This window comes from Pomacea canaliculata, linkage group LG2, assembly GCF_003073045.1.
Source record: "Pomacea canaliculata isolate SZHN2017 linkage group LG2, ASM307304v1, whole genome shotgun sequence".
Lineage (NCBI taxonomy): Eukaryota > Metazoa > Mollusca > Gastropoda > Architaenioglossa > Ampullariidae > Pomacea > Pomacea canaliculata.
In genome coordinates this window covers 16,114,971-16,142,885 of record NC_037591.1, presented here as the reverse complement: position 1 = coordinate 16,142,885, position 27,915 = coordinate 16,114,971, and the positions used below count along the sequence as shown (strand labels likewise).

At 42.7% G+C, this 27,915-nt stretch overlaps 1 protein-coding gene across 1 annotated transcript; it reads left to right on the top strand.

The window, feature by feature from the left end:
* Positions 1-634: 634 nt before the first annotated feature.
* LOC112556397 (protein TANC2-like) lies at positions 635-27,915 on the top strand. The gene is given in 24 exon segments (XM_025225373.1): positions 635-2,598; positions 8,157-8,380; positions 10,006-10,332; positions 10,646-10,813; positions 11,250-11,354; positions 11,631-11,752; positions 12,319-12,454; positions 12,766-12,968; positions 12,971-13,150; positions 13,498-13,756; positions 13,759-14,238; positions 14,241-14,391; positions 16,244-16,264; positions 19,880-20,111; positions 20,420-20,656; positions 21,370-21,424; positions 21,427-21,545; positions 22,111-22,183; positions 22,627-22,874; positions 23,197-23,382; positions 23,677-23,809; positions 24,062-24,153; positions 24,468-24,614; positions 24,805-27,915. Coding segments are annotated over 20 exon segments (3,549 nt in total). The 5' UTR covers positions 635-2,598; positions 8,157-8,380; positions 10,006-10,332; positions 10,646-10,813; positions 11,250-11,254; the 3' UTR covers positions 25,180-27,915.

Here is a 27,915-nt window from a genome sequence, read left to right as displayed (position 1 = left end):
ACAACTCTATGCTCACGAAGTGATGGAGATCCTAATGCACTTGTCCTAATGTTTGCTGTCTATATTACATCACTGAATGAAATATAGATACCGACAATCAAATTGTAAACATATTATATACAATAACTTACAATTACAAGGGGCCTGTACTGACTGTCGGCGGCCATGACCGGTATCACTCGCTTGGCGGAGAGTAAACCGCGGAAGTGAACGCATTGTGAAGAGAACGGCTGTGTTCTTCTAGATACTTATCATGTTTCTATAGCTTGTATGTTATTGTATGAATGTTATTTATATCACCAGTACATTTTCACAAACCACTGATCTCATCGACTGTAGTGAACCCCCCATCCTGTCCGGTCCCCACCGTAACGCGTGCTGCAGGATTGAGCGAGGGAAGAGGGAGGGGTCGTCAGACCTATCGAGACCAATTCCAACGGCTAACTGGCAGATAGGTGGCTGCCGGCCACTCCCACGCAAAGCCAGCAACTACAGGTCGTGTTGTTGACGCCAAAAGACCAACCAACACACGCGTGGTAAGGTCAGCACGCGCGTGATCAGGGGCTGGGTGAGACGACGACCTCGTGCAGTCAGCGACCGACGACAACAACAACACAAGCTACACAGGGTGAGGGGTGGAAACGTTCCAGAGTCGTCATAATCTGGCTAGTATGGCCGTTAGCATCTTTTCGTGTCGCGAGTTAGAGGTTTGTATCCTCTGCTCTTCGCGGCTTTTCACCTTTTGACCTTTGCCGCGACCTCACGTACCATCGCAGCCGTGTGCAGCGGCGAGCGCGTGCGACGTATACAAGGCGTGCATACGCGGTACACACTGTTGCTCTACAGGACGCCAGGATAGAGTGAGAGAAGAACGGATCGGGAAGATGTGGGAAATGGAGGAACAAAGAAGTGAGGTGCCACTAACCCAGCTCGACGTGTTCACGCAGCTGTTACCTCTCTGACCCTACCTACCCTGTCTTTACCGCTGACCTCGTGAGGACGGTGAACCTACCTGCGGCTGATTGGCAACCTCACCTCACAGCTTGGCTGTCCCTTTCACTCCCTGCACTTTGACCTACTTAGCGCTTCGTTCGTCGCTCGGTGGAGGTTGGGGGAGTGAGGGGGGTGAATAACTCACCTACTTTGATATAAGTTGTCGCGGGGTGCATCGCACCTTTGACGAGAATATCGTGCCTGCCTTGCCTGTGTGACCACCCGGCGCTGGCGGGGATAAGGTCAGCGCACTCGCCTCCCCAGACGGACTTTTTGTCTTGGTGCCCTCATGAACCTCAGTATTACATGTCGTGACAAGTCTGGGCGACATAACCAGCTCACACGACCCTCTCTCAGCCAGCGAAAACACGCGCATCCGCATGCTGAGGCCTCGGTGAGCACGGTGCATGCACCCACAGTTGCTGGCGCACCTGGCGCGGTGAGAGGACGGTGGGAGGGGTGTCTGTGTCATGCAGATCAGCCAGTCAACGGTAGGTGAGGGAGGGGGATAATGAAGGGCCAAGGAGCAGGCGAGAGGAACAAGCAGGCGCACGGAAGCCGTGTTCAATACCTGGCGAAGTATGAACGACAAAGACGCAACAGGACGGTGTATGTGTGTGTGTGGAGGGAAAGCGGCTGGTGGAGTTATTTTTACTCAGGTCAAACCACTACGGTGATTGAAGTCTGAATGGTTGTCTACATCGTGTCTAGTTCTCTCTGAACAGCGTCTACCTCGTGTCTTTCTTCACTGGATGGACTATATTCACCTCTGGCTTTTGAACCCCGCGTCTAACACGCAAATCACGCAGGCGTCTGGTGTGCACGAGGAGAACTTCGAAGGATTCGAACCATCGGGGCTTCGATCACACGGCGCTGGCGGACTGTGAAATTTGACATCTTGATCGGGAGTCAGCAGCGCCTGTGTGTGCCGTGCACCGCTGTCGCGCACCATTGAGCATGCTCACGCCTGGTTACACCCATGTGACGTCAGGCGGGTGGGCCGTTCATCACCGGAAGCCAGAGCAGCCATCCTCGGCGGTTGTTCCTCAACCTTCATCGCTTGTAAGGGAGAGATAATCACCGGTTCCTGCTTAATCTCAGCAGCCGCTCTTGCACCAGGGAGACTATTTCCGCTGTGGACAGGCGCTGCAGCGCCATGCTGCGGACAGGCTTCTAAGTCGAAGGGAGATAATTGGATGGCCAAAGAGATGGGGGCGCGCTGAGTTGTCGGCCGACGTCTGCTGTTGCGTGGTGTTGGAGGTGGGGTGGGTGGGTAGTGCAAAAGGCGGCGTAGGAGCCAGATCCCTCCTCCCTTCCCTTCTTCTCTCGATCTTTCTTCCCTTCTTTTGGCCAGCGCTGCAGTGCTATCGGTGCTGCTGGCCGGACGGCCGTGTCGTGAGGCCGTCTGTCGTGTTGCGTGTGTGGGAGAGACTGGGTGACGACCACCATGCGGGCCACAGCGCTGGGAGGATTAGCTTGCTGGACCAGCTCCGCCAAGTGGCGCAGAGAGTGATGGAGGCGGTGCGACCAGCCTGCTGCTGCTGTTTGAACCTGTTGGCAGCACGGAAGTGGTAGCCATGATGGAGCACCGAGTGCGGACACCAGGTCAGTCGCTGCACTTATTCTGAGGGGCTTTGGCCTTTGACCTTTCCTTTTACTTTACAGCTACATCCCCCAACTCATCTTTTCCCCCTTTTTTTAATTTACTGATGGGCTTGTTTAGACTGATATATACACACGTTACATGAAATGTTCTCTTGTAGTATTTTTTATTTTATTGGAGGAGGTTAGTGAAAGGTAGCTAGCAAAGATTTGCAGTCGGCTTGTTTGCCTTGTCGTTGAGACAGACATGTTCCTGGCTTGTCACGTCTGTCGAAGCCATTCTTTGTGGACCTTCGCACAGTGCATTCGCACCCGGCGTTCAGCTGGTGTTTCCATTTCGCAAAGAAGCAGATCTGTGTTCGTGGTCTTTTGTCTGGTGGCCAAGAACCACAGCAGCTGGGTCTTTGTGAAATGGCTTTGGTTCTTGCCCGAGGGACGGAACAGAAACAAACCCGTGCGTCCATCAGTAGAAAGTCTTTGGAACCGTTGTCCTACCCACCCATCCCAGCACCACCACCACGTTGTTTCTTACAATTATCCACATATAATCAATTATGATTGTGCTGCATAACGTGTGGGTGCGAGCTGTCTCTTTCTGTTCTTCTTTCCCGTCGCTGTCCTCAGTCGCGTATGTCAAGAGTTCTCTCATTGTGCGCCAGCGAATGTGTGATGGGAGGAGGCGGCGCAGGTGCTGAAGGCGCGTCCTTGTCCTCAACAGCACAAACAGGTTTCGTCTTCCTGTATTATACAACCCTCAGCCTGCTCATTGATCACCATCGCCCCCGCCACCCCATGGAGCCCTTCCTTGACAACACCCACCCTCCTCCCGTCGCTGAGGGCGCGCGGTGCCGGAGGAGGCAGGCAGCGGCAGTCCCTATCGCCGCCATCTGGCCGTGAGGCAGGAGGACAGCGGGACTTGCCCTCTGGTGCCATCGCCAGTACACAAGCAATCAATAACAACCAGTGCCGTCTCCCTTACTCCTCTTTGCCTCCTTCCTGTGCTCCATCCTCCCAATCCAACCCACCCTCCCAGCCTTTAGCCTTTTGCTCGAGAGTAGCGAGGGCTTTAGATTTGCCGGGGCCTGCAGTGCTTTCTGTCGATTGCGATATTTATTTATTCATTTGTTGGCGTTCGATGCCTTGAACAATAGAAGACATTAGTCATCAGGATGTGTGTGTGTGTTTGCACGTGCGTAAGAAATTTCTACCAAATTACAATCTCCAAATCTGTTAAATGCACGAGACTGTTGTTACGTTGAATGGATGCATTATGAGCGTCCTTATCCACGTAATCGTCACGTGAGGAGTTTCAGCGTCCATCTTGAAGATGATGTTTGGTCTTAATACCAAATCAGTTGTTATCAGCTGGACACAGGTGACAGATGTCTATGGCTTATGAGGACAGGGGTGATGAAGGCGGATCCAAGCGGGTTCCACGATTTTTTAACAGGTAGAGCATATGTACCTGCTAGGTTAGGCACCGATACACCTCATACAGGGGATACATAGTTCCAGATGGTCATCGTTCATTTCTTTTTGTAGAGGGGAGCTTTCCTTGTGAGAGCCTTCCCTGCGATGATGTTGAGGAAGAACAAGAAAAACAACCTTAAGGGAAAGGTTCATATCTGTAGCCTAGTATTATTATTCGAGAAAAAAAAAAAAACATCCAGAAAATAATTGTCGGCGGCATTGTTACTCCTGTGAGTTTCGCTTTCCTCCTCGCAACACCCTTTCTCCTTTGTTGTGCAGGTCACGCCAACCTGCCCCTGCCAGTGACTGTGTGAACTGACCGTCAGCAAGGCCCACGCCGTGTCGTGCAAGGCCACACCACTAATGCATGCAGCGACTAGCTTTAATTCCCTCGTTTTTCCCTCCTCGCAACAGGACACTCAGTCCCCGCCATTGTGTGTGCCACTGTTGGCAAAGCTCTCGAGCAGATTGCCTCGCCAAACTTGAGTAATGCTTTGGGCTGGATGGGGTTGGGGGTGGGGTGTGTGCCCATCCACCCCTCTGCTTTATGCATGGGATGATTAATACTCGCCTGGTGAGACTTGCAGGGGTCCCCCTCCACACACACACTTAAAGTCATTTCATTAAGTATTCGTTGGTCGGGTGCTTCATACGATGTAATATTAACATCACAGTCATCTGTAGATGAGCGACAGCTTCACAAATACGGAATGCAGCATGCTCCTGTCTTTTCAACACCACTCTTACCCCCGGGGGAGAAGACATCATCCTCTCGTTGCAGAATGAGCAGAACCCCACTAAGGATCGTTGGCATCGCTAGTGGCTTCAGAAATCTTGGTAAGACCACAATCAAATGTCAGACATCGTTATGAAGATGGTTGTCTCCCTTAATCAATGATATACCCATCCATCCACCCTCCCTCAAGCACGTGTGGGTGCATGCGCACATGCTGTGTAGATGAGGACAGTGGAGGGCCAGGTGCCCAGACGCAAGGGTAGCTCGAGGGAGACGGGGTGGCGTCATCTGCATAATGTAATCACAGGGAGGAGGTCAGGGCGGAAGTTGCGCGGTGTCGTGACCTCCACGGTAGTTGCTCCCCGTGTGGTAAGCGACCAGCAAAAGGACGGTTAGTGCAAACAACGCCGTGCATTGATGATGAGCGAGATTTCCCCCTGCAGCCCACTTTCACCCTTTTGCCCCCAGCTTCCGCCCCATATACTTTATGTAGACCTGGAAATGGCCTTCTGGCGACGTGTGGCAGTTTGGCGAGATGGTTGATCAGCCATGGAAATAAAGAGGGATCTCGTCTGATGGGGTCAGACGACAGCATAAAAAGGACGGCAAGCAGCATCATGAATTGTCGATGCGCACGTGCATGCAAAAAAAAAAAAATGTCCTCAAATTAGCGAACACCCGAGTTACGGACATCCTTACGAAAGAGGAATCACAAGACCTGTTGGTTGAGAAGGACGAGTTACAGAAGAAAAGGCTTTTTAGTAATGAACAGGGGAACTAGTTGATCACGCTGTTAGATGTACTCAAGATATTTATGGAAGTGTTTCTGAAATGTTTATGTGCATGGAGAGGTAAAATATGCGATTAAATGATGTTAAAAAATAACCGTACTGATGTGTTCCGCCTTAGGCACAAAATCGGTCGTGTGAACATCATTCTTTCATGGTTGAGAGACCGCCTGTGACATGCTCTAATTGTTTATTGATAATACATTATATTTATTAGCTAGATGGCTGGAGGTTATTTTTACAAATTTGCGAAGGATGTTTGGTTTGTTATTGTGGGTATTATTAGAATTGAACACAGGTTCGTGGAAGCATTGGGAGAGGTTTTTACCTGAGTGTATTGGGTAATTAGTGTTTTCTGTCCCTTGGGGAACTCTGCAGCCAGACTTTTGTTGTCTTAACTGGGGGACTGAATGAATTGGATTCAATCTTGGAGAGTCAGTGCAGTCAGATTCGCACAATGTTCATCAATATGACATCGGTAAACGAAATAGCAGAACTAAGTAGTAAAGAGAATTTTTACCGATCAACCCAGGTTAAGGTGGAAGCAGTGGCAGGAAGAATGAACCATAGCATCCTTTGTTCCAAGACAGCATAGGCAGAGCAGAACATTCTGGACATTGTGCAGACTTAGGAAAATTGTTTCTGGCTTTTTCCTTGTTCTGTTTTTGGAGTAAATTGTTTGTGTGTGTGTGATTTATTTTCTATCTTGTACATTAAATGTTCACAGTCCATGTCTGAGGCCTACAGGGAGTGTTGAGAGACTGGAGCATCTGCAAGCTGGTAGTGCCAGTGGGGCCCAGACACACCCAGACACGGAGTGGTGAGCGGGTGTGACGCACACCGAGAGCAAATTATTAACGACTGGTGGTTAAGCGCCCGCAGTCATCCGGCGATGTGTTGACCGAGCGTCTCTCCTCCTCCGCCGGGGGGAGCCAGGGGGGTGTAGGGGGCTGGAGATCGGTTGGTGTGCAGCAGAGAGTGGGGGAGGCCACCGCTTGTTTCCTGCAGTTTATGTTGGTGATCGCTGCATCGGCGAGACACCACGGATTGCCTGAGCACAAAGGAAGAGCAAGGGTGGTGGCATTAAACAAGTGAGAAGGTCTAGTAGAACTGAGCTTAGACAAAGGCTGTGGTGCGATGATTCTTTGAGGTGTCATCTGTCTTCACCTCAACAATGTTATGTCTGTTTTCGAGCGGCGAGCAGTAAGCCAGTTGTTGATTAGTTAGTGTTAGCCGTTGATGTTTAGGATGACAGCGGGCTCATCACATCTCACTAACCATTTCGAGGAGTTGCCATTCCCTTGCGTGCAGCTGATGTTAGCAACTAAAACTAAAACAATTAAACCCAGAGAAGCCTGGGGATGGCAGGGCGGGTAGTTTGTGTTCACCTTGAGCCTGAAGGTGCAGTGCTGGAAGTGCAGCGTGCACAGGGAGCACCACGACCGCCAGCGGAAGAGGAGGAGGTGGGAGGGTCTTGAGTACCTGCCGAAGTTGGCTCATACCTCAGAACTATTTCTCGTCGACGGAACGGTGAGTGGGAGAAGGGAGGGAACTTTTACTGAGGTGAGAAGCGGCGAAGATCAGTTCGTCTTTTTTTGGTGAATGGCGTGACTTCTTTTCTCCATCCATTCCAACCTTCTTTTTTCTCTTCCGACAGAAAAGATGTTTGACGAAAGGGGAAAAAAAACGCTGGTATTTCGCATCGAGGAAAAAACTTTTAAAAATTGTTATTTTTGTACGTCACACGCCACACACATGCACACTATCCTATCCCGCACTCCCCAGTTAAAAAAAAAAATCCATGCGAGTGATGAGAACCAAAAAGCGGGGCATTCCGCCGACACCCGCGCATCACCTTAAACTGCGTGTAGTGGGAGAGCCTGAGGTTCTGGTGGTTGTCAGGACAGCGCTGGGTCTGAGTTTCAGCCCTCAAGGCGCTCAGTCGCAGCTTTGCTCTTGTGGAATAACCTGCATTGTCTTCTCTCTCTCTCCGAGACCGGCTAACTCCAGCATTTATACATTACCTAGCGGGACGCAGGTAGGTTTTGTGCTCACATTACAGGACTTGGTGAGTTCCACCTGCTGCACGCCAGTCATGCACGTAGGTGTCTAGTAAGTTCACACTGAACAGGTGGAAGGTGTTATCAAGGCTAGACAGAGGAGAGCAATCTTATTAATGATTGGAGAAGTAAGACATGTGCTTCTCAAAATGAATTTGAAAAAAAGATGGATATTTTATAGACAAGTCCTTGTTTCCGATCGAGATTGTTTAGCCACCCCAGCCTAAGGTGGGCATCACAGAGCTTGCGTCCAGTCGGTTCACTGGGAATGCTGACATTGTTGTTATCAACAACGAATGCTGCAGGCATCGAATCGTGACAAACCGTTGTATAGAAGAATATCAGTCATTGAAGCTCGCGCACAAACCACACTTTTTGAAGGCGAACTGGAAGATTTATGGTTTGCTGCTTGTCTCCATGGGTGCCGTTGATTAAGCCATCGCAAACATTCCTATTCGGTCGTTTTTGATCTTTCGCTCATCATGTTGTGGTTTGATGTGTTGACAGGTAAGAAGGGGCCGCCACCCGCTGTGCCAGCTCGCCCCCGCTACTTCCAGCCCATCCTGCCCCCTACAGTCTCGCCCCCGCCCATCCCCTACAGCGGCGACAAGGCCGGCCACAGCAACAGCAGCGACTCGGCCTGGGCTCACCTGACTTCATCACCACCGACACTGCCACTGCCGGCGATGATGACGACGACGACAACAGCGGCGATGAGTTGGACGCCAGCGGTGAGTCTGTCTCATGCACGCCACCTCTTGTCTTTCACACCCTGTTTATGTCTCGTGTAATTCCCTTCCTCTCTCATGCTCCCTCTTCTGGGAGGAGTGACTGTAAGGGTAGAAGTAAGGTGATGGACCCTAGGTGTAGTGAATGGAAGAGGTTCTGAAGGTATAGAGGCTGCGTCAAGCGGTACATAGTTTTGCAGTGTATGTGTAAATGTGTGCATGTTTATGACCAAGCTAAAGACAATGTAGTACACAACTTAGGTAGTACAGCAAAAGATAGCCATGCTGTCTGTAATAAGAGGAAGCATTACTTCAGGAAGAAACCGTTAAAATAGAAGACCAAGATCGTGTTACACAAATTCTGCACAGAGAAGAAAACAATGGTTGTGTCTTCTTTAACTTCTACAAAGATTGTTCTACTCAAAGAATATATTATTGCTTGCAGCTACATGAAAGAATGACAAAGATAGTGTTAATTTTACACATTTTTAACATGTAGGTGATAACAACAGTTGTTACTTTTACAATTATTGTATGGAGTGTGTATTACTGTATGCAGTATTGAGGAAGAAAAGGTATTGCAGACCTATTATACTTGATTGCTTTATGTTCTGTACTAACTTGCTACCAGTGCTCACAAAATGTGATGGTAATAACTGCTGAAGACTGCAGGTTTAGCGGTTCCCATGATTCCTAGACTGCTACAGACAAATGATGTAAACAACAAGTGTCTGGGTTTTTTTTTTTTTGGAGCTGAGAGGTGGAAAGGCATAGACGATAATGCCTTGCAGCCAAGAGGCAGGCTGGGTTGCAGAGTGGCCAGCAGAGGCTGTATGGTGTCTAATCAATACAGTGCCAAGACAGTTCCACTACTATTATGCTGTCTTCCTTCACCCATCCCTCCATATTCCCTTCCACCCCCAGAAACATCTGAAATACTCCAGGAGAAGAGGGGTGCCAGCTGAAGCCTGCAGAGATAACTGGGAGCATCATGGCATCCTGATGACTGATGCAGCAGCCTCAGAAACGAGACATTGAGTGCCAGGAACCTGCTTGTTTAATTCTGTTCTCTCTCAGGATCTTTTAAAGAAGAGCCAAGTGCAGAAATAGCTTCACAGAGTTTGGCAACCAGCGTCATGTGTATAGAACTCCACCCATTAACTTCAAATAATATTTGTACTCTGGATAACCTGAAAAGATGCATGACCTGCTCAAATGTTAATGTGGGAGAATTCTCTTCAATTTATCTTGACCAAATCATTCAGCCAGCTTTTGCAAAGCTTTTCCTTTATACAAGACATCCCTTTAAACAAAGGCAAAAACTCTGGAGCAAGTCTATCAAAGCATTTTATCATATACGAAAGTTTTTGGCAGATTTTAATTATGTGAGCAAGGTGGGATCACTGAATATGAGGTGTACTTTATATTTTTTCACTTAACTATGCACAGTTTTTATGAGATAAAGGTAGTTTCCTAGAGGCTTATTGACTTTAGAGGGGAAGAAGAATATCTGATCCATCGCACCTAATATTTGCTTTGATAATTTTGGCGTATCATGACTGAAAACAGTTTTTAATCATGCATAGTTATTTTTAATACTGATTTTGTGATTAACATTACCTTTGCAGGTAGAGAGAGCCCACCTCCACCACCTCCAGATGTTGCCCAAAACGACCTGATGATGCGGCTAGGTTTGTTGCTAGGTGAGCGAATGAACTCACAGATTGCAGAACGACCACATGGTCGACATCATGCAGGCACTTTGCCACCAGGAGCAGGCAGTCAGACCGACTTGCCGTACACTGCTGGACAAGCAAGTCACCCAGGATCGCTTCCTTTACACATGGCGAACCAGACAGAACAGAGCTGCAACAGCATATCATCGCTTTCATCCAGCAATGACAACACTCCTGAAAAAGGATTGTCAGACACAAGTCCCATGTCTACTCTGACAGGTACTTTTTTCATTTTGTGTGTGTGTTTGTGAGATGGCACAAGTCGTTGTAAACCTTTGAGTTGGAAGTAGAACATTTTAGAAGTCACTTGTGTATTTTCAAAATTTAAGTTTTGTTGTTTTTGTTATTGTAAGTTTGTTCATGCTTTAAATCTTTCTTCTTTTGCATCATGTACACTGCCACTTGGAGTTACTATGCCAAGGAATGATATCGTGAATCTATTTAACAAGTTCTCTATCATCCTCCATTCTTACATTTTGTTGTCTGGTACCTGTTTCTTCCATTTTATTCATTTGAGTGGATTCTTTGTCAGTATCCTTCAGGTGAGCAGGTGGCTGTGGGTTCACGACATCCTTCACAGACCTACTTTCCACCTGGAAGCCGAGAGATTAGTTCTGACAGCGTGGCCTCCCTTGTCAGCACTAGTACCTCCCACAGTGTCAGTCCACTTGGGACACACCAGCGCCCCACTCTATTACTAGTAAGCCGTCTGCTACGTAGCTTTTGGACTTTGACCTCCTTATTTTATATAAGATCCTTTCACTTGTAAAATTTGTTGAATCAAATCATTTTTCAGAGTACATTGAAGGCAGAGACACGAATATGCTATTATTCCATTTTGTCATTTATATTTAATGCTGGAAGACAGAATATATTACGACATATTATAGATATATTTCTAAGGTGATGGGTCAGAATTTAGTATTATTACCACTCAGTCCCATACAAGGCATATGGTGCACACTTCTATGCATCTTCTTACATACACTTGGCCTGCGTCCTTGCAGACTGAAGCATAAAATGTGGGAATTGTTTCAACAAATCTTTATTTGATGCCTACTTCTTACATACTTTCACTATGCTAATGACAGTAAGCTGTTGCAGACATCTATACATACCTGGTGATTTGTTCACAGCATCCATGCCTGGTGCCATAGAGGAGCTGCCCATGTTCACTGGCAAACGGCGCTCATCTCTACGGCGATCTGCTCGAGCAACTGTTGCACACTCTGATGGGCGAGGTGTGATGGTGTTTTTTTTTTCTTTTATTATTATTGGGAGGATATATTGAACATAGTTATGTTTACAAAACGTTTCACTCATCATTTTTTGCCAGCTAAAGGGATTGATATTCTGTTCAAACAAATTTTCTACCTGTACTTTATCATTTAAAATCTTTTTTCAAGGTGTGCTAAATTTTGTTTTTTGCCTTTAGAGTTTGCTTGTGGCAAATCTGGCTTTTAAACTTTGTACAATGTTATCTGGTGTATGATATTTTTAAATTTGTTTAATTTCAGTTGTGTTTACACCAATTCGACCTCCACAGCTCCATCTCAGGCCAATTGTCTTTGAGGTGCCACATCCAGAGGGCAAGCCTCTCTTCCTGGGACGTGAATGGGTCTTTAAGGAGATGGAAATGGTCAGTAAGATCATGGGCATCAAAAGATGAAACATGCATGCACATTGCTCGATGTCTGAACACTAGTGTTTGTGAATGAATTATGATAACAAAAGTTACCTAAAGAGTCCAGGGACAAATATCCTGTTCCCTATCTTGTCTTCAGATGCTTGTACGTCTGTGACAAATGAACAATAGTAGATATTCTAAAATCACCTGGAATCATCTAGTAAAGGCGCCTAAAGTCCTTATGAAAAATATCCAAATGTCTTTAAAGACAGTGATGTCAAAACAAAGTGCTGTGTAAGTTTTATATAGTCACCATCAGCACATAGCATTATGTCTTCATGGTTTCCCACAAGGCCAAAATAAAAATTAACTGGTTTTTAATGACTTGATTTTAAAAATTAGCAAGATAAAAAGTATAAATAAGTTCTGAAATTTCCTGGTTATCTCAGATATCAACAGTTCCAGTTAACATGTGTGTGTGTGTGCATGTTCATGCATGGATATGTACAAAATCATAGCTTAACCAGTTCGGCCTTGTTGACCTAATCTGATCACATGTCATTCCTGAAATTCTGTAGGTGCTGAATGGTGATGGAGCATCACGAGTCCCTGGTGTGGCTGTAATGGGTGGCATTGGTAGTGGCAAGACAGCCATTGTAGAGCAGCTGGTTGCCTACAGCTGCTTCAGCAACAGCTCTGTCACTGCTGGAGGAGGTATGCCTTTACTGCACAGATTTGTTCTATTTCATTATCATTGTTCATTAGAAAATAAATCTTTGTGTATTGTCAAGTTTCTTGTTTATAGTTAGCTCTTCCATGTTTACTGTGACTGAATGAACAGCATTCTGGGAGTGTGAGACTATGGGAACTGGATAAGAAGAGATGCAAAGAATAGATTGAAAATACTGAGGTTAATCTCTGTTGCAGGCTTTTATAAGTGTCCTCTTCTCAACAGCCCTCAATTTTTCTTGTAATTCACCTTTTACATTTGATCTTTTTTAAAGTTTCTTACATCTTTTCTTTAGGTACGAAAGGTGATGGCCATAACCTCACAAATGGTTTCAACTACAGTCCTACAGCAACTCTCAACACCACTGGCACCACCACCACCAGTGCTGGCAACAACAGTGGTGCTGGTGTTAGTATGAGCACTACTAGTAGTCATGTAACAAAGGCTTCTTACACTGGCACTCCAGCCAGCTTGGGAACACTCCCACTGGTCATTTGTCAGCATCTACCAGCAACTTGAACTGTGCCTCACTGCAGAATCTAGGAAGTCAGGTAGTTGCATACCATGTATGTCAGGCTGACAACAACATCACCTGCATGGTGCCAGATTTTGTCCACAGTTTGGCTGCATACCTGTCTCGAGCACCTCAGCTACAGGCATATCGTGACCTCCTGACACAGGTGATGGAGCATGTTGATTAGTGAACACTTGTCTCTTGTTTCTCTGCTTCTGTGACTGTGCCTCTTAGGAGGGAATAGCTGGGAGGTGTTACTAGTTGTAAGAACTCATGCTGTCAGTATTTCATGCTGTGTATTTCTAGACAAAGTTTACTCTGTTAACCAGACAATGCTTATAAAGTGAAAAGGATTCCCATAAAAGAGTTAGAAATAATTCATTCTCTTCTTGAAATGGTTTCACTGAAGATTTTAGATTCATTGGAATTACCTGTCTACCACTTTCATCACTGTAAAAATTATAGCAGTTACATTATGCAGCAAAAAAAAATAATTCTTGTTTTCTTCAACAGGACCCACAACTTCAGCAAGTGCTGAGTCTGCGAGAGTGCATGCAGAACCCCTCACTGTCTCTTGTTCGGGGGATCCTTGAACCTCTACGCACGCTGAAAAATAGTGGCAAAATCATTTCAGACAGTTGCCTCATTCTAGTAGACTCACTCAACGAAGCAGAATTCCACAAACCAGATTATGGGGACACCATCGCATCATTCATTGTGCGCCATGCCAACAAGTTTCCCTCATGGCTGAAGCTTGTGTTGACCTGTCAACTGTGCTTCAAGAGATTGTACGACCTCTGCCGTTTCACCACATTGTGATAGATCGAACAGGTGGTGGAGTGAGCACCAGTGGTCATGAGATGGTAGTGAAGGACATGCTGGAATACATCAACCACCGCCTCAACACTAGCTCCGTGCTGCGCAGCAATGTTGCTCCACATGGCAAGTTTGACACTGCTGCGCAGCAGAAGTTCTGCTCCCATGTACAGTCGCTTAGCAAGGGGAGTTTTCTGTACTCAAAACTTGTCTTGGACTTGATAGAGCAAGGTCACCTGGTGTTAAAGAGCTCAAACTACAAAATTCTTCCTATTAATGTTTCGGAAGTGTTCCTACTTCACTTCAATCTCAAGTTTTCCAGTGTTCGCTCTTTTGAGCGTGTTTCAAACATCCTGGGAGTGTGCTTAGCTGCCCTTTACCCTCTCACATTGGAGACTATTTTCATGACGGTGAATTCTGGATACAACACCGCTACATTTTGTGGGATGACTTCTGCCATAGGATGGCTGTTCTTTCTGGATTTTTGTACCGCCGGAAAGATGCAACATACATGTTCTTTCACCCTGCTTTCAGGGAGTGGTTAATACGAAGAGATGATGCAGATACACCTAAATTCTTGTGTGATCTACGGTGAGTCCTTTCAAGCACAGTATTGTGTATGCTTTTGTTTATCAAGTTTTAAAATATTTCCTTTGTGCTCTGTGTAGGCTGATAGATTTTTTTTTTTCTTTATTCAGTCTCAGTTTACCTTTTTCATTCATTTGTGTGGCATGACCTTTTTTCCTTCATGTGGATTGGATTGACATGCTTTCTTTGTCGAGAGCTGGTGTTGATAAAGTGATCAAAATATAGTAATAATATCAAACAGCACTGGTCTGACAAGCACTTTGCACCTTTAACATTCAAAACTACCAGTTTTGTACAAATTGGTTTTACTGGTCTAATTACAAAACTGAAGAATTTTTAAAGATAAAAGCCAGTGAATTAGGAAAAGCTACAACATCCATCTATCAGCAAAGTTTATTTGAGCTGAACTAGTTATTGTAAATCTAGTCTCCCTTATCAAAATCCCTTAAATTATCAGCTCAAAATAGGGCATGAGTGAATGAATAGGCTCAGTCCATCCTTTCTCCTACATCCTGTATCTCACGTTGCTAGCAGACTTTAAAATGTGATCACCAGAGTTGTATAACTAGCATAGTAGTGCATGTGGGCAAAATCTGTTTTTGTGTGCTCATGGACATGAACTAATGCTTACACTGAAGTAGATGAAGAGAAAATGTTAAAATGTTATTTATATTCAGTTAGCGGAGGGAAGATAAATACTTCTATCAAGTTTTCTCTCAAAGCTGTGCACCTGCATGGATTTGGTGCATGCATCAAAGTTATAAGAATAAAAAAAGATGGAAAGAAAGAAATTCACTGACAAACAGCATGTTTGCTTTGCTGGAAAACAACAACAGAAGTCCAGAATCATAAAATTACAGGACTGTCCAGTCAGCTGAAGCCAAGTTCAAAATGAGAATGAAGCACATGTTTGATCACAGATGTTAAAATAAATTAACAAATTTCAGCAAAGATGAAATGAGTTTAAGTTACAGCTTACCTAGTCTTTGCAGTGGGGAAGTCTTATGAACTGTTGAGCTTCTGGTAATGACAAATGTTACTTGTTGGTCTGTTGCCTCTTGTAGGCTAATTAATGGCATACCTGCACTTACCATAAATTTCAAGCTTTGACAGCTTCTTGATGGATCTTACAAGATTTGCTAGCAAAGTGAAACAAATAGCTGACTAAGGTTTGGTTTCTCTCTCTCTTTCACTCCTTGTCTTAAATTATTGTATATTTTGCAAACTATATGTGGGCTGACCATTTGTCAAACAAAGTAAGAAGTTACATATTGAGTGTGCTTCTAAAAGTTTTAAATAGTTCAGTACTTTAGGCTCACTGTCATCAGCTGCAGATGATGTGTTTTGACTGCACATAAAATATATGAACACAGACATCTTCATGCCACTTCATTGACGTTCCTGTCAGTATCATTTATGTGAACATATTACTGCATTCTTAATTGTACCGTGTTTTTAGTGCTTTCAAAGGGCTGACTATATTTGCGATAGTGGGCTGTTTTTAAAGACAGATCCAAAGTATAATGCTAAGTTTAAAAAAAACAACCTTACACTTAGATGTGAGCCACACACTAATACAGTTGAACAGTGACTTTAAAAATAGATTTCGGCAATATCCTTGTACTTGTAAACCACAGTTAAATCAGACAAAAGCTGTGTACGTATGGTCTGTAGCCTGATTTAGCTCGGCAGTCTTGTTTATTGCAGATCATTATTTTAAAAAGTTTGTTTTTCATGTTTTTAAAAACAGTTTGGTTTCCTCCTTTTTGGTTTATTTGAGGCTAGACTTACGTGGATTCTAACATGTTCTTTGTTTTATTTCTCTCTCCCTGTTCATCCCTGTTCATATGAGCAGCAGTGCGGAGTTTGACTACAGGTGAGGATGTTCCTCAGTAAAGCTTCCGCTGAACCACATTTGTGCATTAACAGAAGAAAATGCAGTTTTAATTCACTGGGGTTTCCTTCAGTCATTGGACTGGGCAACGTCTTGCATGCATGCTTTGTTATGGACTCCCTGCTATTTCTTTTTTTTTCTTTAAGTTGCAGTTTGCTTTGGTATGAACATGCATTTTATCCCAGTGATAGTCGCTTGGTTCTGTGAGAAAGAGAAGACAGGACCAATTTAAAATGACCCTAAAGATGTTTTTCTTCCAGGAGAATGGTTTGATCTTCGTCCCTGCTGCTGTCTCCCATCCCCTCCCAAGAAAAGCTTAAAAAAAAAAATAGGTAGATTAAAATTATCCTCTGGTGAGGAAAATACGACAGCTTCTTAGTTAGTAGATGGCTGTTTTGAACTCTCATCTTGTATGCTATATATAATAATAATCTAAACTAAAAATTCACTCTTATAAAACTAATTTTTCTCCCGGCCATGTGTCATGACAGTAGTGCATGTAGTTATACTAATAGTTTTAATAGCATCATCATTCAAATGCAGAAGTTTAATAGTTCATTGAATTCACTTCATGCAGCATACCAATTGGAGCATTTCAGTTGTCTGCACTCCTACAGACAGCCCTTGATCAGATTTTTAGTGTTACCCTCAACAGCTTTGTGTTGTCACATTTACATTTCAGCCGAGATTTAAATATTTTAGTTCTTCTGTTCTTGCTATCTTGACTGTAACACTAGTTATTTTCCCTCTGGATTATTCTGTTCTGGGTAATTTGTTGAAAGTTTGTCACTAAACTCCTGTTGTCTTATCTCCAAGAGCTACCAGATCATTGCAACAGAAATCATTTTCCAAGATTGGAATATAAATAATCTAAAAAATATGTGCAGCAAACTTGACTGCAAATTCAAGAATGTACCTTGCATAGCTTATGATCACATTGACTGATCAAATCAGAAAATAAGTGTTCATTGTTGTTAGGTTTCTTGGCCCAGTCATGTAAGGAAGAAATGCTCACTGTGTAATAACTTATACTAGATGACTGACAAATGCTACTTTTTGGTGCTGAGCGTCAGACCTTCCCCTGTCCCATGATTGCAAAATACATATATGTATGTTTCATGGCTGGATATTATGGAAGTAGATGATGAAGCACATGATGTGTTTGTCCCTTCCTGCATCTGAACATTCAAAATATGGTGTTCTAAAGCATTTGCTCACTGTTCACATTCCAAGCTCATTTCTTTCATCAGCCATCCTCATAATTATCTAAAATGTAAGTGCCGCAGAGTAATGGCAGAAACAGCAGCTTTGCTGCCTGATAAATCTTGAATCAGACTGACAGTAGAATGTTTTTCCTGTTTTCAGCAGTTTTTTAAGTAGTGATGTTAAGGGCTTGTCTGTCTGTCACCAACTACTAACATAGATGTTTGTTTAGCAGTTGAGCACTGATGACTGCAGGCATGTTAGACTTTTTTTACATTATAACCATAAAAGAATGCACACTGATAATCTTAACAATGTTTTGTCATACAATTTGCTTTGGTTGTAGTCAATCCTCACATCTATAGTAAACAGTAACCATGTTTATATTATAGTATAAATCCCACTGAATGTGTTTCCATGTCTTTAATGTGCATTATTCCATGATGAAAAGTGAAATAAGTGGTCAAGCTTATACTTTGTGTCCATCCCACAGCACGAAGCATTCATGTTGGATCTCCATCACAAAGTGAGAAGTATCCACATGCATTTGGTGTTAAGCTTTCTGTACTGACCCTGTTTATAATGTGTCCATTCTGTGATGAGAGCATCAGAGTTCATACCACGGGTTCATGTCTGTCCCAGTGTTTCAAGAATCATTTTCTTGCCACCTGTGTTTATACGAAAGTGACCAAAACAAATTTTATATCTATATAGTTTACTTGCAATCTCCTTATTGTCTGTCCTGCCCAAAGTAAAACATGCCCACACCCTATGAGCTACATCCATCATAGATACCTAAACAGAAAACCCTGGTGTTGTCCCTACATGCTTTGAATTTTTTCTGTCGTATGATTTTAGTGATGTCAGACATAGTGAGTCCCATTAAAAACTAATCGTAGAAAAGGTCCTGTAAAAATGAGATACATGGACTTTAGTAGAAAGCTGTTCAAAACACAATCACACTCATCCATGCCTTATGAAGCCTCAGATGATGTCATGAATCGGCTAACAGAAGATATCAATGCTTTACAGATATTTCCTAAGTTTCCTACAAACTCTTTTGGAACTTCTGAGTTTAAGTATAACTCAATCACTATCAACATAACAACACAACTGAGTAATTGGACTTTAGCCATGCAGACATTCACATTCGCAGGTGTGAACTGTGTAGAAGAGTAACAGTACCTACACCTGCTTGAACCTCGCATGGTACATGCCAGCTTAATTGTCTTTCTCTATCTCATTTCATTGGAAAAATACTTTTTGTATAAATCCTAATCCAAGTTGGTATGAACAGTTGTGAAGTTGTTGATTATTTCTGTTGTTCTCTTTTACTGTATGCAAAAAAAAAAAAAAAGTAATAAAAACAAACAAAAACTCTTTTATCTTAAAAGCTGTCTCCATTTTCCGTTTTCTCTCCCCTTTTCACCTTTTCATCATTATTATTCCAGCTTCTTGAAGTTGTGACTGTATGCTCCATATTTGTCACCAAAGGCAGACAGCATTCATTGTTTCCACTACAGTGATTCCTTTCTGAAATCATTGTTAATGATTCTGCTAGCACATATTGTTACTTATCATCGTTTCATTTAAGCATGAGTAATGCTTTGATTTTAAATTTAGAATTTAAAATAGTATTAAATTTTTAAAATTCACAAATTAAATTTCATTTAAAATTTAATGAACACAATAATTTCAATTTGACCTGGGCAAGGAAGGGTGGAGAGGTTAAATGAGAGCATGAGTAGTTTGAACAAAACTTGAAAGTTCTTTGTGTAAGCTTTGTTTGTCCATTTATGTAACATGCATTTCTTTTAGACAGGTGTGGCATACCATTTTTAAAGTGTTTTTCTAGCATTTGGTGTTCAGCTTTTACATTTTTTGTTGGCTGTGTTCTTTCCATAGTGCTTGGAGGTTTTTTTGCTATGTGAATTGTGACAGTCTTTTTCTTAAGGTTTAGGGATTGTGGAAAGTGGAAATAGATAAATTGTTTAAAACTGTGGTCTGAAGTTCGCAGTGTTTTGTAGTTATGCTGACTTTGGTTATCATTTGTAAAGTATGATGTAATAAAAAAGCAAAGTTTCATTCTAAATCAGCACTTTACTGGTAAGCCAGTAAATTAAACAGTATTCTACTTAAGGATGTTGAGAGGTCCATATTGTGGTTACTATGTCAAAGGAATGTATGCATTTTGAGGGGGTGATGCAGGGAAGCTATCATTAATCATTACTTTGCTGAACAGATGAACAATCTTGTGAGTTACAGCCAAAGATATTATTTACTGGAATATTTAATTTTGAGCTGAATGTGTCAGTGTTTGGTAAATATTACTTCAGAATGCTCAGAATCACAATCTCTGAACATATACCATACCATGGTTTTGACATGTTACAGGCTGGGACATGCTCTGATGGCTTTTCGTCTGTCCCGAGTTGTGGCACCCTTGCCAGCAGATAAAACAATGGAGCTTGGTCACCACATCCTGAAGGCTCATATCTACAAGAGCATTGGTCGCCAGCGTGGGTACTCCTCACGAGACATGCAAGCCTTCTGGATGTGCCTCAGCTCTCACAGCCTTTCCCAGGCCTTGGTAACCCATCGTAATGTGTTCTGCCCCAATGTTAAGGTCAGTACTACAGAGAGAAAAGATTCGTTTTGTTCTAAGCTGGGGAGCCACCTAAAGAAGAAAAAAAAAACAGTTTCTTTGTCTATGTTTCTTTTGCAATAATTGTTGTTTGAAAAGAACAATAATAATAACTGAACAGACTACTGAATTTATTTGTACCAGGTCACCAGTTTAAAATGTTTTCTGGATAATAATATTGTAAACATTTGACAGTCGTTTTTGTTCGAAGTCTGTGTGCCTGATGATCCAGAAAATCAGGTGACATATTTTCTTTATGCCTTGTCATAGCCAACAATCTACTTTTTCAGGTTAGTCGCCTGATTCTTCTAGCAGGAGGCAATCCTAATGTCAGAACTGAGTTTCTGGGTAATGCACCCTTGCTGTGCGTGGCATCCAAAGAGGGATTCTCGGACATGGTGGCACTGCTACTGGAGTTCGGTGCCGACATCAATGCCACATCAGACAATGGCATGTCAGCGCTTTGCTACTCTGCAGCAGCAGGTCACCGGGAAGTCATGCGCATGCTGTGTGTTCGAAATGCAAGGGTGAGGAGCTGCTACATCCAGTTTTTTAATGTCTGTGTTATTTGTATTTTCTTTTTATCCCCCAAATGTTCTTTGTATAAATTTCCCTTTGTATAAGAGGGCGGTTGGTGGTATAACAGTTAGCACCTGTCACCAATACAGTGAGGGTTGGCTGTCCTGGGTTCTGCTTTGGTCTTGTGCAAGCTGTTCCTTCTGCGCATGTGGCATTTGTTTACTGGGCTGGCTGCCTTAGCCATGATATTATAGTTGCTGGCTCAATGTAAAACATTCAATACCCTACCCCCCATATATAAGAAATGCATCATTGTATAACCTATAATAATTTTAATACACTCAGAATTAATTTTGTACCATTTAGCTGTTCAGAGGTATATCTGAAAAGGCAACCTGCCTGTGAAAGCTGTGTTGTTTCTGTTGGAAGTTGCCAGTGATGAGTTAATTTAAATCCTTGGTTTATTTATGTGACGGATGTGTAGCTGATGAAGCTCTCCATTCCAGTCTCTCCTTCATTAGGCACTGCAGGGGTGAGGTGTTAGATTGCAGATATTGCTCTATCATCTCATTTCACTAATATAAGGCTGAGTTTGGATAAAAATGTATTAGAAGTTCACAGACAAAATCACCTTTACACAAGACATGTAAAAGTCTCAGCAGGTCCAAACAAAACATTCGACAACTATCATCAGTAATGGCTGTCTGCTGTCTGTCGCTAGCCTCCTCAGCCAGACAAGCAGGGGCAGTGTGCTGCTGTGCATGCTGCTATGTGTGGCCAATGGATGCCCTGGCCTTTCTGCTTCAGCTGGAATGGCGTCCTCATCAAGGGGAGCCAACCAAGCAAGAAGCTACTTTGCAGTGCATGTCAGCGGCAGCAGCTACTGGAAACAAACATGTGAGTTGTTACTCCTAGTCAGGCATTCTTCATCCCAGCTTATAGGCTCTCATCAGTAACTTACACATCTTGTGGACAGAGTATTCAGTGGTGATTAAAAAAATGTAAGAATGGTGAATTTTTATTGAATGGAAAAAAAAAAGCTATCATGACTTTTCATTGCCAGATATTTCAGTAAATGGTTTGGGTTTGTTGGCATCGAGACCTTTATGCTAATTTTGTGTGTACAACTGTGTGTGTGTGTGTGGGGGGGGCTGTGTACAATTGTATGTGTACAATTGTGTTCTTTTATTTGCATGTATACAATTTGTGTATGAGAGAGAGAAAGCATGCATGTCGGAGGAAGATTAAGTGCATTTGTGTATAAATATGTCTTATTTTGGGCAGAGCTGAAATGCTAGCATGAAAGAATATTCCAAGTTAAAAACTAATGAACATGACAGTTAAGAATTGCTGATAGCTTTCTTACTGAGGGCATTATTGTATCATAAAGGTTTTTTCAATGTGACATACCTCATTCATGAGTTGCCCAGCTAATGTCAACATCTCTTCATTTGATGTGCAGATCGTTGAATACTTGCATCATGCTACCCGTGGAGAAGCACTTAACACAGTGGACTCGCTTCTGGGGGAAACAGGTATGTTCTTCATAGGGTACTGGTCAGCAGGGTGTAAAGTTACTGTGATCATATTTTTACCTTTAACTTTAACAAGCTTGGTATAAAGATATGATAAGAATTTGTTTTTAAATGCTGTTTCTTTGTGATACCATCATTTGTATGTTTGGTAGGATTCGATTTCATCGTTTGAAATTTATAATTTATTTGTAATGTCAGTGATGTCTGTTTACTCAGGATCCATTACAGTGAAATAGACATTTTGTATCCCAGATAAATATATCTGAGTTGTGCATCTGAAAAAAAATCTTTGATAGTGTAAAGAAATAAAATTTTTTGTTTTCCTAGCACACAGAATGTGGTAGATTTTCATGTGTTAGAGTTACCTGTTTAAACACAACACCGATATCATCAACTTTGGTTTATTTGGTTTAACTTTTTTTTTTTTTTTTTTTTGGTGACAGCACTCACAGCAGCTTGCCTGCATAGACGGAAGGAAGTGGTTCAATACGTGCTGGAAGAAGGGGCTGATATAGAGGCTCCCAATGCAAAGTCCTTTCCTCCCCTGCTGTGTGCTGTCAAGGCAGGCAAATGGGAAATAGCTGACACTTTGTTGCTAGCAGGAGCAGACATTGAACAGACCGACAAGTATGGTCGCACAGCACTCATGATTGCTGCTAGCGAGGGCCATCTTGGTGTTCTTGAAATGTTGGTATGTGAGGACTGTGCTGCCTTTTTTTGTTTTGGTGTTTTTTGTTGTTGTTTTTTTTTTGCAGTAGGTTATGGAATAGTTCCTGGTAATGTTGATTGTAAGTGTAAGTGCTCAAGTTTTACATGACCAACACTTTTTTCTGACCCACACATGTACTTGTGCATACCACCACCAGCCCCACACACACATGCTATGGCCAGATATAAAAATACATTGAAATTATGTTGCCTTCATGTATAGCAGCCAGTCAGCCAGAATGGGCTGTTGTGAAGTTGAGAGTGGAGATCAGTAAAGATTACATGTTTTCGTGTGTGTCGTGTAGCTTTCCAAGGGAGCTCAGCTGGAGCGAAAGGACAAGGAGGGCTTGACTGCTCTCTGTTGGGCATGCCTGAAAGGTCACCTGACGATCGTGCAGTCCCTCACCCACCGTGGGGCAGACATCCACCACAGTGACAACAATAGCCGCACACCTCTGCACCTGGCTGCATTTTATGGAGATGCTCAAGTGGTGAGTGAAAGAACAAAATTAGTTCTTTAGATGAATAATTTGCTGCATCTTTATGTTTGCTTGTTATATCAATTTGTATTTCTAGACATTTTATAGTATTTCATGACCACAATAAAAGGCCCATTAAATAGCAGTTTCAATAGCCCTGCCTTTTAGAAACAGCATGGATGGTCTTATTTTTAGGAATATTCGTGCCCTTTATAGGTGGATGTCATTCTTGAGTGGTTTGTCTTTCTTGTGCTAATAATTGTAAACTAGAAAATGTATGCACTTAATTATCCCTATCTCTTACAGGTACAGTTTCTGATTGAGAAGGGTGCCCAAATTGAGCATGTAGATGTTCATGGCATGCGGCCATTAGATCGTGCCATTGGCTGCCGCAACACAGCCGTCATTGTTTGTTTCCTTCGCAAGGGCGCAAAGCTTGGTGAGTTACTTTGTTGCTGAATATTATAGACAAGGTGCTCTACCTGCCTGTTGTGACTGACTACTACCCCAGTGTTTCTCACTTTCCATTTATCTCAAGAGAGAAAGAGAGAGATGGCAGTTTAGAAGCATGTTTCATATTGTTAGGTTCACATCTTATATATTTACTTATGATTAGAGACCGAAATTTTAAAAAGCCTTTCTTGCGATTTCTTCCACGTGGTTTGTTTCTTTTATCTCTCCTAATGATCAGGTCCAGAGACTTGGGCTATGGCTGCAGGCAAGACTGATGTCCTACTATTGTTACTGAACAAGCTTATGGAGGATGGGAATATCCTGTACAAGGTCAGCATTCTGATACTAGTGTCATGCTGGAACCATGAGTAACTTGCTAATCTTGTCAACAATCAAACAGGCAGTTATTTCATATATAGCTCTTGAATTTTCACCAGTTTCAAATCACATATGATTACCATGGGTCCATATCTAGATACAGAAGGTGAATGTCAGAGAGGTTATTTGCTAATGCATGTTTTAGATTTTTTACATTTGTCCAAAAGCCAGTACATGATGGTTTAGAGTACTTGTAATATGCTTGCATCCCATTGCCCGAAAAAAAGAAAAGGAACTTGGATTTCGAGAATGTGTTTCATCAACAGAAAAATCGCATAAAGGAGGCGGCCCAGAGATACCAGTATGCCTTAAAGAAATTCCCTCGTGAGGGACTCGGAGAGGAGGGGCGAACATTTCATGACCTCAGGCTTAACTTTCTGCTGAATCTTTCCCGCTGCAAACGCAAGTTGGGGGTGAGTCAGCTCTCATAATTTAGTTTTCCAGCGTGTGAAGAACAAAGACCGAGAATGCATTAAAAGCGTAGATGTTATTGCCATTTCATAGTTTAGTGCTATGTAATTTGGTTATTACATTTTGTATATGAGGGCCTGACTATGCACACATGCAGACATTGTCTAGACCATTATTTTGTGTTTCCTACAGGATCATCCAGCAGCCATTCAGCTAGCCACTAAAGCTCTGGAGCTGAAACCAAAGTGTTTTGAGGCCTACTATGCACGGGCTCGAGCCAAACGAGACAGCCTTCAGTACAGCTCTGCCCAAAGCGACCTTGTCGAAGCCTTGAGACTGGCACCCAACAACAGAGAGGTTCGCCGACTCCTCACACGAATCAAAGAGGAATGCAGCCAACAGGTGTCTAGATATGAGAGTGGCCTGCCTTCTCATATGGCAGAGATGGACCGAATTTCAGAAGACGAAGATGACTCATCACTAGCCTTGGAAGTACCAACCAGCCATCAACACCAGATGCAGCAACGTCAGCTGGAACAACAAGAACCAGAGGAAACTGACCTTTGATAAAGGATGTTTGGACTACCTCCTGCATTGTGAAAGGAAGCTTCCTTATTTTTGTGAACAGCATGGCATGATGCCCCCCACTTTCACTGGAATGACTGCTGGGAGGCAAGGAGTTCCAGGGACTTCTGTAGCCCTGCTCTGCTGTACATGCCGGTCATTTCCCGAAAGATGAGACTGCCATTGCTATGATTGTGTCAAGTGCAGTCACTGGTTGCATAACAAGACAACTATATATATATATGATTGTGTGAGTCTGTGAGCTGCTTTGTTTGCAAACCTGTGTCTTCACCTGCAAGAGCTTTATGGTGCTATTTTATTTTATTTTTATTCCAGTGTGTTTCATTTTGTATATGAAGAAGCTTTTGATGACGTATGCCTTGGTTGTCATGGTAAATATTTTGTTAAAAAGCAGGTACATGTGAGCCTTAACTTTCCACCAAAAACTCTGATCCCTCTCATTATTCCCCTCCTAAAAAAAACCCTAAACCATATTTCTGTGTTAAGACAGGCATATTCAGCGTGATAAAATATGGAGATACTGTTTAAAGCCAAGGAATACATGTCTACCCAGTGATATAAATATATCGCTTGATTAATCCCTTTTTTATATTGTAGTGGCCAGATTGTGTGGGTATTTCTGCCTATCTTTACAGCTGATATGTAGGAAATCAAAAGTAAACCTTAAATTATATGTAAAGAGTCGTTGCCTATTTAAGACCTGGGTGAGAAACCTTTGCACTGTATTAGAATGCTCTTTGTATCATTTGTATCCAGTTATTACCATTCAGTGGTACTTGTTTACACCAGTGCCGATATCTGACAAAGGACTTGCTAGTTTTTGTTTTGTTTTTACCAATTTCTTTTGTATCGAAACCAATCCAATATTTTAAGCTGCGTGACAATGGTTCAATATCACAATTATTATTGTTTATAGGCTATAACTATCATGCAACCTTTGGTGCAACAGATATAACAGCTTAAAATAATAGCCAGAGTGCTAGATGTCAACCTGTAGAAAATCTGTAAGAGTAAGCAAACCTGTGCCATCTTTAAGGATGGAATATTAATGGAAATATGAAAATGTGGTGTGATATTTGACAAGCTGGTTGTTTGTGTTGGGTGCCCTCTCCTTGTGAGTGTGGGAAAGCTGGATACAGCAGAGACTGTTGAGAGTTTGTAAATATTGTTATCAAACTGTTTCACAGATGTGACGTGACCCTGACTAATGTCTTTGCAGAGCAATGCTTCCATCATCAAGCATGAAAACATTATCCACTGCTTGATGCAGACTGCAGAAGTTTGATCCCAAATAAGTGTTGACATAGATTTGTTTATGATACACGACAGAGTATAACACTAGAGTGTCTGAAGAGAGAAGTGGTTGACACTAAAATTGTTACCATGGAAATCCCCTTGATCCAAGCATTATTCTTCGATGCGTGTTTACTGGGGTACATATTTGCCTTCAGTAGGCAACTGTGAACATGTAATGCTGTTTGCCATTTATCCCCGGCAGTTTACTGTTGCAATTTTCCTTTGTAAGGAAAGTGTTATTGAAAAGACTTTCTGTTTTAAACTTAGCTTGTATGGAAAACTACAATTGGGGGGTTGTTTGGACTGTGGCTAAATTGTCAGTCTGTAAATTGTGTTTGTGGCAGATGTGAGGTGAACGAACTCTTTGTCTATACTGGGGTAAAGATCTGTTTGATGTTTCTGTCCATATAGATAGCAACAGCAGAAGCAATTTCTGACATCGTATTACATCCTAAGGCTAATGAAGGGCCTTGTGCAGTGCAATAGAAATCATATTCTCTTTTTACCAGAATTAATGGTCTTGATTGTGTAGACAGCGTAGGATGTGTAATGTATGAGGTTAGACTGCTAGGTATTGATGCAGCCAGGTGTTTGCCGTCTACAGTTTACCATCTTTTCTCCCTCTCCACATGGCTCCTGTAGTTTGTTGTCTTTACATCTAGCAAACTTGTGGTTTGTGTAGACCGATGTTGGGTTTATTGACGCAGGCAAATACAAAGTTTAAAACAACAAACCTTGCCTTTCACTGATATGCGGACCATGCGTGTCCATCGTGACATGGCCCATAGGTATGGTGCTTTCAAGCTTTCTGGAATCCACTTGCCCCTTTCCTTGTGTATGTGGTTTATTGTTTTGTTTCCTTTGCAGCCATCTACCTCTGCCTAATATTCTGCATTTAATGGTGCAAGTCATTCTAGATAGTGAAACCCTAGAGCTCATTTGCATAATATCACAACTGAAAACTGAGTAGGTACATGGTAAGCACGAGTGGTTTATGAATGAGTCATTTCAGTGTGCCTTTCTGTGATACAGAGTGAAGCCGCTGAATGCAAAGGTTTTGTGCTGATGCAAGTGAGACTGTGCATGAGAAATTTGCAGCAATAGAGAACCGAATGCTGTTATTAGAATGGGTTAACTGCAACATACAATACAGAAATGAAAATGCCTATAAAATCTTATGACTTGTATCAGGTCAAAGGCTCGTAAGATATAATACATGTGTGACATGCATTTTAGAGGGTTCGGACAAAAATAAAAAGCCTTGAACTTTTGTACAAAGGGAGTGAATGCATGTTTATTAAGCTGGTACAGCCAGAGAAGGTGGGTTGTGGTGTATGGGGAGAGGGGGTCTATCAGTTCTAAGACTTAAGACATCTATGCCACATCTAGCAGCTTGCTTAGTGAGGCTATGCTGAGGTCTGT